This window comes from Octopus sinensis, linkage group LG3 (assembly GCF_006345805.1).
Source record: "Octopus sinensis linkage group LG3, ASM634580v1, whole genome shotgun sequence".
Lineage (NCBI taxonomy): Eukaryota > Metazoa > Mollusca > Cephalopoda > Octopoda > Octopodidae > Octopus > Octopus sinensis.
This window is the reverse complement of record NC_042999.1, coordinates 104,688,332-104,699,707: the sequence shown is the minus strand read 5'-3', so window position 1 is coordinate 104,699,707 and position 11,376 is coordinate 104,688,332. Positions and strand designations below refer to the sequence as shown.

At 37.5% G+C, this 11,376-nt stretch overlaps 1 protein-coding gene across 1 annotated transcript in view; it reads right to left on the bottom strand.

Moving 5' to 3' along the window:
• The window catches only part of LOC115209515, a 56,041-nt gene extending 48,770 nt beyond the window's left edge, over nt 1-7,271 (bottom strand). Inside the window, exon 1 of the mRNA XM_029777943.2 lies at nt 6,062-7,271. Coding sequence (XP_029633803.2) covers nt 6,062-6,109 — 48 coding nt within the window. The 5' untranslated portion in view covers nt 6,110-7,271. The remainder of the gene's footprint in view (nt 1-6,061) is intronic.
• Nucleotides 7,272-11,376: the final 4,105 nt, after the last annotated feature.

The following is an 11,376-nucleotide window of genomic DNA, read 5'->3' as shown; positions in this document are numbered from 1 at the left end:
ACGGAGTGATATCAATGCTAAAAGCGCGAAACCACTATGATTATCCAGGGCACTGATAGATGAGGAATCAGCTGCGTATTTTCTGTGCAATAGAGTTTTGTATAATTTATCTGTTCGCTATGTTCTTGTTAAATTTTTCCGTTTGTTATGTTTTTGTTAGATTTTCCCGTTTGTTGTGCTCTTTTTATTCAATGCTTGAAATATTTATGGAACGCAATGTACCCATTATATTTGTTTACTTAATTGTAAAAATATTCTTTGAATATTTGTTGTGCGACATCTAAGACTATCTCTTCCCTTTCCGTTCCTCTCTTTCAATCCTTTTTGTCTCTCTCAGTCTCTTTTTCTCTCTTTCCCTCTCTCTTATTCTGCTCCGTTTCTTCAGTCCCTCTGCCCTCCAAAATGCTTCCTATGTTCTTCCACTACCATTTGACCGATGTCGACCTAAGGTGGTGTCGTTCTTTACAGCCCTGCCTTTGACCGGACCGGTCACGCTTGCTGGTGCTCCTCGCTCTGTTATATTATTATACTGTTATATTATTTTAGCTTGTCGTAAAGCGGCGAGCAGGCAGAATCTTTAGCACGCTGGACGAAATACTTAGCAGTAATTTGCCCACCGCTACGTTCTGAGTTCAAATTCCGCTGAGGTCGACTTTGCCTTTCATCATTTCGGGATCGATAAAAAAAATACCAGTTGAACACCATGGTCGATGTAAATTGACTACCCCACTCCCCCAAAGTTCAGGCCTTGTGTCAATAGTGGAATGGATTATTTTAGTTTGCGTTGTTGTTTTTGTGCTTGTCGTATACATTCGTTAGATATTTCCAGTAGCTTTCTGGTCTGGTGCTGCCGAGACGGAGTGGTATTAAGGTTAAAGTAGCGAAACCACTATGATCTCTTGGATATTGACTGATGAGGAATCAGCTACGAATTTTCCATGTACTATGGTTTTGTCTAATTTTTCCGTTTGTTATGTTTTTATTAATTTTTTCAGTTTGTTGTGTTCTTTTTATTCAGTGCTTTGTACATATATATATCGAAAAAAAAAACGCAGAAGATGTGACAGACGCTTTATACAATGTACACGGCTTACATGGATCGCAAAGTTTTTAAATCCTAGTTAATGAATTTTCGTGCTATATTTCATGCCCTTATAAACAGAATGAAACAGTGGTTTTACGCCTGTGTGTCTGCTCAATCGAATGTATACGCGCGCGCATACACACATAAATATGTCTATGTATATATATATATATATATATATATATATATATAATATATATATATATATATATGATATATATGTATGAATATGTGAAGGCCCATGGCTATGTGGCTAGGTATTCGGCTGATGATTGTAAAGTCATGAATTCAATCCCAGCAACACGTTGTGTCCTTGAGCAAGACACATTATTTCACATTGCTCCAGTCCATTCGGCTGGAAGAAATAATTGGTATCCGTATTTCAAAGGGCCAGCTTTGTCACTCCCGGTGTCACGCTGAATCTCTTGGAGAACTACGTTAAGGGTACACGTATCTCTGGATTGCTCAACCACTTGCAAGCTAATTTCACGAGCAGGCTGTTCCGTTGACCGGTTCGACTGGAACACTCGTCGTTGTGACCGACGAAGTGTCATACATGTGTGTGTGTGTGTGTGTGTGTGTGTGTGTGTGTGTGTGTGTGTGTGTGTGTGTGTGTGTGTGTGTGTGTGCGTGTGTGTGTTGTGTGTGTGTAGATATAGATGTGTGTTTGTTTGTGCACTTCTTTTTCTTCTGAAAATTCATAGAATCCATCCGGCCTAAAATTTACATTTCAATGCCATTTTAGTATTATGCATATGAACAGATGCATTATTTCTCAGATTCATACCGAAAACATGTATTTATTGTAACTGTGAGACTGCGATCTCTCCTGGTTTCAATATATTTTGAGTTTTTCTCCATTTAACTTTGCGTGCTCATAGCGGTGAGCGGTGAAATTTTGAGCATCAATCTTCGGCCCGATTTTAAAATCATACTGTAGAAGCATAGGTGGCCAAGGTTCTTTATCCTGTATGATACTTTTGTATCGTCTGCGTAAATGAACGCATTCATGTGTTGCTGAGAAGCTCGCTTTGCTGAACAGATTTCGGGTTCACTCGCGTTGCATGGCACTTAGATCGACCAATGTTTTGTGATTAAATTTGGTTGACAGAAACAGTATGAAACCCCGTCTTGTGTATATGTGTGCGTGTGTATGTGTGTGCGTGCGTGCGTGTGCGTTTGAGCTTGTATTTGTCCCCACCTCTTAGTAACCGATGTTGGATTTCTTTCGTCCTGGTAACCTAGCGGTTCGGTAGTAGAAACCGGTGGAAAAAGTGACAGACTTTACCAAACTACTGGGGTTAATTTGTTGCACTAAATATTCAAGGCGGTGCCCCAACATAGCAGCATTCCAATGACAGAAACAAGCAAAAGACAGAGAGCCACTAGCAACAACACTGGCCCCCAAGACAATATCCTTGGGGACGCTACTCACTACTATTGCTTCCCGGGTGATGGTTCAGTTGGCTATTACTGCCAGTCTTCTGTCTTTTAAAAACTCATGCAATCACTTTCCTAGTTTTCCAACTATGTTGAGATCTCATAGTTCGTGACATATTATGATTGACTGTATCGAAGGCTTTCGCAAAATGTCACATTCACATTTGAGTGATTGAGCAACTATTTTGATACCTAGTCGTAGTGTTGCACGAACTGAGTAAGGCAGCCCCTTCTTCATGGAAAATCAAATTGGGTGTTAATTAGTGAGTAATTTTCTTCAAAAGACGTGATTACTTTCCTTCTGACAATGCATTCCATGACTTCGCTGATACGTGAGGTCAGAGAGATAAGCATATAACTTTTAGAATCTAGATTGCTTCAGCCTTTAAGACAGGGTTATATTATGCCTTACTTCAGTTTGTCTCGAAGCGTGCCACTTGCAAGGAGGATAGGGAAAAGAGATACCTTTACAGGTAAACACACCAAGATCGGTTGTCAAGCGATGGTGGTGGGACAAACACAGACACACAAATATATATATATGTGTATTTATGTGTGTGTGTGTGTTTGTGTGTGTGTGTGTGTGTGTGTGTGTGTGTGTGTGTGTGTGTGTGTGTGTGTGTGACAGGCTTCTTTCAGCTTCCGTCTACCAAATCCACTCACAAGGCGTTGGTCATTCCGAAGCTATAGTAGAAGATACTTGCCCAAGGTGTCACGCAGTGGAACTGAACCCAGAACCATGTGGTTGGGAAGCAAGCTTCTTTATTCATTATATTGGCCATAAAGGCCTTACATAGAAGGGAAGCTGCGGGCTGGACATAGACATAATGTTATATGAAATGACAAATAAAAATTATGATAAATGAGGACAACAAGCAATGCCCATCGATTGCTGCTTACTCGAGAACATTGATCTTTTATTCACGAGGCAACAAACATCTTACATTGTTCACAATTCCATAACAAAATGAAGCACTAAGACTCTTACCTTTATTTTCAATTATAAACTTTCATGCCCGACCAAGTTCCGCGCCTCATTCAAGTACCTGGACGGTGCCAAGTCAGGCCACTTTAACATAAATCTAAAAGTGTCCTCGGGGAAGGAGTTCATCACCCTGCACAAATCGGTCTCCTATATGACCTCCGCAGCCACCTGCGAAGGCCAGTTAGGGTCCTCAGTGCAAGATAGAATCCCTTCCCTCCGGCCTTTCTTTTTAAACTTCTTGACGAAGCTTTCCAACGACCCTTCCTTATGAAAGAGTATCACAAATTCCTCACCCCTAGCATGGGAAGGGCCTACAGTTTCTAACTTCGGTAGCACAGCTCCCACCGAAGGTGCTTCGGGACACGCCAGCAGTGTGTCACAAACCGCCGGCAATGTCCCATTTTTCTTTTTCTTTTTTTTATTGAGCTTCTTACCACACAGACACACCTATATATATATATATATATATATATATATATATAGGCATGGGCTATTGGTTGGGATGTTGTACTAACGATTGCGAGATCACTGGTGGTTCGATTCCCAGACCGGACCTGATGCTGTGTTCTTGAGCAAGGTACATCATTTCACGTTATTCCCCGATCATTTCGTCAACTAACATGTGGCACATGGTGCTCTTGTACAGATATAATGTCGATTTGATGTAGTGAGTGAGTTATATGAACATAAACATTGACCACTCTAAATAAATCATCATGCGTCATCTAACGACGGGAGGGTCCATTATATATATATATATATATATATATATATATATACACATATTGATTGAACTGAACCGGTTTTAGCTCATGAGCTGTGACCATGCTGGAGCAGGATATATATACATATATATATATCATGGACTCTCCCGTCGTTAGATGACGCATGATGACTGATTTATAGTGGTCAAATGTTTATGTTCATATAAGCTCACTCACTACATCAAATCTACATTATATCTGTACAAGAGCGCCATGTGCCACATGTCGCCATGATTGATCGTTAGCCACTACACACATTGTTTTCTCTCCTTGTTTTTTTCTGTGTCCCTTTCTGTAGAAGAGCGTAGGCTCGAAACGTAAAAGTCTTCTTCTATTCCTGAGCGTTATACAACCTGTCTTCAACTTTTTTTTTTTCGTAAAACTCTCCCTATATATATATATATATATAATATATATATATTATATATATATATAATGATATATTATACATTAGCTTAGTTGGGAGAGCATTAGATTGAAGATCTTAAAGGACTCTGGTTTGATCCACCGTTTCTGCATCCGGCGGTTGGAACATTTCTGTTACTGGCGATGCCCAACATGGCCACAGCCTTAGGACTGAAACATGTAAATGAATAAAAGAATTCATTCATACATACATATATGCAGATCAGTGAAAAAGAAAATACCTATGCGGAACTAGTGAGAAATTAGATTTCACAAACTCAGAAAAGAGACAGCTGATTCGAAGACTGTACATTCAAGCCATAACTGAAACTGTAACAATCTGTAAGACTTTCCAGAAATCTATCACTTAAGCATATATGTGCATGTCTATACATGTATGTATGAGAATACATAGATAAAACAGAACATAAAAATCTACACATGCACTGACTCCAAATACTGCGCATATACACACATGCAACAATATTGTTGAAGTTGAAATTCCAAAGAAAGAGCCTTCGATTTCAGTTAGAAATCGTCTCTTTCTCTATCGGCAAGAAATCTTGAAATAAAACAGAATAATGACACACATATGTATGCAAGCATGCATATATTAAGATAATTGTATATGTGTACATAAATACATACACATACACATATAAGGCAGACAGGTAACTTGATATTATATACATATACGTATAATATATATGCATATATATATATATATATATATATATAGAGAGAGAGAGAGAGAGAGACACGAATGTATGTATGTATGTGTCTGTCTGTATATATATATATATATATATATACACATATTAAGACAGAGAGAGAGTGAGTGAGAGAGTGGGAGAGAGAGGGAGAGAGAGGGAGAACACAGATATCGATTTCGATGAAGGTAAATACGTTTGAGTAAACAAACAAAAAGGAGTATTGAGTATATATGAGTATATATGTTTACTCGAACGAACGAAGATATTACATGAGAGTGTGTGGTGTGTATCATAGATAGATAGTTAGGTAGACAGAGATACAGATTGATAGATAGATAGATAGATAGATAGATAGATAGATAGATAGATAGATAGATAGATAGATAGATAGATAGTTATACATATACGTGTGTGTGCACGTTATGTGTATACGTATATTTGCAGACATACATACATAAATACATGTATATATATGCATGCATTTCATATTTAGGCACTCATACATAACATATATATATAAATTTATACACACACACCTATATATGTGTATATATATATATATATATATATATATATAATATATATATATATATATATATATATATATGCTTGCTTGTACATACATACACACACAATCATACGTTTATAAAAACAGAACTTAAAAACTTACCAACGCAAGAGCAGACGTCAACAAAAGAAGGTAAGATGCCGCCATCATGGAGATTTTTGACTCGGCTGTTTAACTAAACAGAGCAATAAGTGGTGTAAACACTTCTTTGAACCAATCCTAACAACCTGTTTTTGGCGTTGTCTGTGATCGTGTTATTATTCCAACAATGGGCAAAATAAGTTGTGCTAGTGTTTATTTTTGTTGTTCTCGTAAATATTCTTGTTAATGGCGTTGTTTTCTTTTAGCTTGCTGTTGTTGTTGTCGTTGTTTAACTACTTGATTTTTACTTCGTTTTTACGCTGTTTTTTTTTCTGGGCAGTGTTTTGTCTTGTAAAGATTTCACATTTGTTCAGTCTTTTTGTTGTTGTTGTTGTTTTTTTTTGTTTTTACATCTTAGAAGTTTGTTGTTATTATTGTCGGTCTTGTTGCTGCTGCTGTTGTTCTTGCTGTCTTTGGCATAGAAATGTAGATGTATTAATGTATATATAGTTAACTACGCACATTCACATGTGCATGCATAAAAGCATACAGATGCGCAGCATAGACAGAAATTCATTTATTGTATTTGTTATACTATGTATATTTTTTGTGCGTACGCGTGTCTTTTGTAACTTGTAAAAATAGATAGATAGAGAGAGAGAGAGAGAGAGAGAGAGAGAGAGAGAGAGAGATAAATAGATAGATAGATAGATAGATAGATAGATAGATAGATAGATAGATAGATAGATAGATAGATAGATAGATAGATAGATAAATGTGTGTGTATGAATAAAACTGTGTACAATAAGTGTGCTGGAGTGTACTAATGTGTATTATGTATGAACGTGTGACTAAATATGTTTGGATAATTATAATGAATACTTGCTCGGTATAGCAAAACTAATTTTGCGATGAGAAGATCTCAGAATATAATTTTTCTCTTCTTTTCCTTTTTTTTCCCTTTTTCTTTTTCTTTTTCTTTTCAGCTGTCCGAATTGTGGTCAGTGTCTAGCAAACTTCAACAAAAGAATTAATCCATTATTAAGCTTTTTAAGAAATATTTCGTCTCCATTTATTTGTGTTTTTTTTATCTATTTAGTTTGTCTGCGACTGAAAATTACCAAATCAAATTTGATCTCTGCTCTGACGAGTTTAAATGTCGTATGTACAAAGCGTAGAAGAATCAAGACAGAATATAACTAATAATAGCGGAGGAGACTTAGTATTTATATACTTTTTAAAATAGCAACAAAATATAAAACAGAAATAAATATGAAATTACGCTTTGTTTGTGTTTGTTTTCATTTTTATTTGTTTTTGTTTCATTTTTATTTTCTCAGGACTGCTTAATATTTTTCTTTTCCTCCTCCCCACTTGATATCTCTATATAGTTCTTTCCCTCTGTTTTATCTCCGTTTCTTCCTTGTTTACCTTTTATGTTTCCCCTTTGTAAAACTTCTTTCTTATCGTCTTTATCTCCTTTTTATTTTTTTTTCATTCATCTTTTCTTCGTGCTATTAACTAGGGTAGCAGTAGGGGCTTCTATTTTTCTTTTTGTCCCTTTCTTTCATCAAAAGTTGTTGAGACATTTGCCCCTCTTATACTTCTTCCTGTGTCTTTATTTTTTTTTTTTGCACTTTTTTAGGTTTTTTTATGTATTTTTAATTTTATTTCCTCTTCCCGTCTACCCTCATTCTGTCTCATAAACACATCTTCTCTCATTCTCTTCTGGAGCCTGTGACCACCTTCTCTATCATCCTTTTTACTCTTCCCCTCTCGCCTCTGTGTGTGTGTATCACTCTCTCTGTTTGTCTATCCCTTTTTAAAGTCTCCATCACATCTCTTCCCAGCATCTTTTTTCACTTCAAATATATTGCTTCCAACATTCTTTTCAATTCTGTTTCTACCTCTCCCTTCTTAATTCTCTCTTTCCCTCCCGCTTTCCCTCTACTTCTCTCTCTCCCTCTTTCTCTCCCTCTCACTCACTCTTTCATTTTCTTTCTCTCTCACTCTCCCTTTCTTTCTATCTCACACCCTCGGGCTATCTCTTCTATTTTCTCTTCTCTTTGAAGCATTCTGTCGTTTTCCTTTTTTTTTCCTTTATTAATTCCTCAATCTATTTACCTAATATTCCAAAGTAAATAAAATAAAATAGCCAATGAAAACACTCGGATTCATTCAATTACAATTGCTCGACCTTGATATAGTTTATACATATTGTTTTGAACTTCCAAAACTAAAACAAAATTAAGGTGACCACTGCAGTACATTTACAGAATATGCCCAAATACACACTAACATTAGGGCCACCCTTATCACCAACTCTATGAGCTCTAAGTAACACCGCCACCAACACAACTAGCTGGTACTAACGAACACTATTAGTACCAGTAACTATCAGCACTAGCCATTACCAGTGTCATCAACTCCACAACCACTAACTGAAAACAACAACCATTGACCTCTGGCTAAAATTTCTACCACTACCAACTAGCATCCCTACCACATACTACAATCCAATACTAACCACCACTATAAACCAGAACCGCAACCACTAACGAACAGACTCACTAACCAGCACCACAACTAAAAATACCATCACTGAGTAACACTAATCTTTTCTGCTCTAGGCACAAGGCCCGAAATTTTGGGGGAGGGGACCAGTCGATTAGATCGACCCCAGTACGCAACTGGTACTTAATTTATCAACCTCGAAAGGATGAAAGGCAAAGTCGACCTCGGCGGAATTTGAACTCAGAACGTAGCGGCAGACGAAATACCTATTTCTCTACTACACACAAGGGGCTAAACACAGAGGGGACAAACAAGGACAGACAAATGGATTAAGTCGATTATATCGACCCCAGTGCGTAACTGGTACTTATTTAATCGACCCAAAAAGGATGAAAGGCAAAGTTGACCTCAGCGTAATTTGAACTCAGAACGTAAAGACAGACGGAATACCACTAAGCATTTCGCCCGGCGTGCTAACGTTTCTGCCAGCTCGCCACCTTCACTGAGTAACATTAATGCTAACCAGCACCACGATCCCTAACCAATACCAACTCTAGCTGCCGTCATTCCTCAACGCCATCAACGAAGGAACAGCTTCTTCGAAGTCACTGCACCAGCCACAAATCCCTCGAATCAAAACCTCACGCTTTCAAACAAGGACATGATTGTGTTCTTGGGTTCTTGGGTTCTTTGTAGATGAAAAGATAGAATAGTCACGACTGGAGTCCTTTTGATCATAGATCTGGTTAATCAGAGCTAGCCTAGGGCTAAACAACAACACTAGTCGCTACAACCATTCATTAAGCAATAGTAAATAATATTACCGCCACTACCAACGCTAACCACCTCCACCGCACCCAACCAACACCACTAGCACTACCATTGCTAACAATAACAACAGAAGCCACCATCACTAAACATAATATTAGCAAAATTTTTATTCATACACAAAATAAAAAAAATCTGTCTACCATCATTCCATTCCCGTACATACATACCCAGTCCACCAATGCTTTCTATGAACATAAGCAGAATTCTACTTAACACCATTTTCCACACACCCACACAAATGCAACTTGTCACTAGCCCTACCCTGACACACAACCAGCAACAAGCACAACACTATAACTAACAGACTATAACACACAGCGAAAGTAATTACTAAATCTACTGAAGTCATTTTTCAAGAAAGGGATTTACTTGAAATAAACAACTCAACCAAACGCTCACGGGCAGCATTAATCTTATATATGTGCATATGTGAGTTTCCGTACACATGTGTGTGAGTCTGTGTGCATGTGCGCGCGCGCGTATGTGTGTGTGTGTGTGCGCGCGTGTGTATGTGGGTGTATGAAAAAAGAGTGTGAGTGTGAAGAATTATACATACGTAAATTTGAGATGAACAGACAGAAAGATAGATATACGGATAAAGATATTCTACATATGTTTACACGAATGTATAACTATATCTATATCAGTGTATATACCTATATATGTATACATAAGCATTTACATGAGTATATATATAGATATATATATATATATATATATATATACATAGAGAGAGAGACATCGTAAATAAACATAGTCATATACACACGCACACAAGCACACATACACTGGGCACACGGACACGTACACTCGCGGGTGCACACGCACGCACAAACACATGCACACTCAAATGGAAGAAAAGAACACTCGTAAAATGAAGTAGAGTTTATATTCATTGGAAACCAATCAATTGTTCCCTCTGTCGGTTCTTAGAGTTTGACTCAAACACACTCAGAAGGTATGCACTTGTATTTTATCCATCGGTTCTCATTAATTACAATTGACTGTGAGATCAGATTTATTGCTGTGCCTCTAACCTTGTATTACTGTGTGATGTAGAAGGAAGCAAATTAAATCGATTTCCATGATATATGACGTTCGGAGTCGGAAAAGTTTACAAGTTTTCCTAGAAATACCACAACTGGAGGTGGCAGTTGAACAATACTTTCATTGGTAGATATTGCATATTTATTTTTCTTTAATTCAGTTGTTTTCTATATATGTAGTCTGGAAATTTTCAGTTATGCAAAACATAATTATATCGACCCCGAAAGGATGAAAGGTAAAGTCGATCTTGGCGGCATTTAAACTCAGAACGTAAAGATAGTCGAAACACCGCTAAACATTTTGTTCGGTGTCCTGATGATTATACAAGCTCGCTGCTTTAGCAACAATTTTTTTCTACTATAGGCACAAGATCAAAAATTTGGGGTCAAGGGGGTATTTGATTACATCGACCCCGGTGCTCAACGGATGAAAAGGAAAGTCGACATTACCAGAATCTGAACTCAGAACGTAAGAACGGACGAAATGCCACTAAGTAGTTTGCCCGGCATGCTAAAGAATGTGCAAGCTCGCCACCTAAGTTTAAGCACTTGTTGCAAGGCCAGCAAATGAGGAAAGGATAATCAATTACATCGACCTTGACTGCTACTTTATTTCATTGGCCTCGAAAGGATGAAAGACAAAGTTAACCTCGGCAACGTTTGAACTCAAGGCGTAAAGAGCCAAAACACTAAGTATTTGTCCGGCATGCTAATGATTCGGACAGCTATCCGCTATCAACCCTAGTACTCGATCGAGAGAGATTGAAAGGTAAAGTCAACCACGTCGGAATTTAAACGCAGAACGTAAAGAGGGACGAAATGCCACCAAGCGTTTTGATAGGCATGCTAACGGTTTTGCCAGCACTCTATTATTAATAACTCTATTAATAATAATAATAATAATAATAATAATAATAAGAAGAAGAAGAAGAAGAAGAAGAAGAA